This window comes from Leptonychotes weddellii, unplaced genomic scaffold, assembly GCF_054177405.1.
Source record: "Leptonychotes weddellii isolate Sample4059 unplaced genomic scaffold, ASM5417740v2 HiC_scaffold_69619, whole genome shotgun sequence".
NCBI classification, from domain to species: Eukaryota; Metazoa; Chordata; class Mammalia; order Carnivora; family Phocidae; genus Leptonychotes; species Leptonychotes weddellii.
This window is the reverse complement of record NW_028039078.1, coordinates 1-489: the sequence shown is the minus strand read 5'-3', so window position 1 is coordinate 489 and position 489 is coordinate 1. Positions and strand designations below refer to the sequence as shown.

At 39.1% G+C, this 489-nt stretch overlaps 1 protein-coding gene across 1 annotated transcript; it reads left to right on the top strand.

The window, feature by feature from the left end:
• Positions 1-6: 6 nt before the first annotated feature.
• Positions 7-486, top strand: LOC102746166 (olfactory receptor 5AC1-like; the record flags this gene model as incomplete). Its single annotated transcript, XM_006732682.2, has 1 exon — positions 7-486. A coding segment is annotated over one exon (480 nt), but the record flags the coding sequence as incomplete, so codon positions are not given.
• Positions 487-489: the final 3 nt, after the last annotated feature.

Below are 489 nucleotides of genomic sequence, written 5' to 3'. Positions count from 1 at the left end.
ATTTTTCTCATCTGGAAAGACCCCTATCTTCACACCCTCATGTACTTATTCCTTGGCAGTTTGGCCTTTGCAGATGCTTGTTCCTCATCCTCTGTGACTCCCAAGATGCTAATGAATTTTTTATCTGAGAATCATATGATATCCCACTTTGAGTGCATCACCCAATTTTATATTTTTGGTTCCAGTGCCACCACAGAGTTTTTCCTCCTGGTAGTGATGGCCTCTGACCGCTATGTAGCCATATGTAACCCCTTGCTTTATCCAGGGGTGATGTCCAACAGGCTCTGTAATTGGTTGATAAGTTTGTCTTATGTAATTGGTTTTCTGCATCCCACAATTCATGTAGGATTATTATTTAGATTAACCTTCTGCAGGTCCAGTATAATACACCATTTCTACTGTGAAATTTTGCCACTATATACAATTTCTTGCACTGACCCATCTATTAATGCATTGGTACTTTTTGTTTTTGCTGCTTTTATTCAAGCT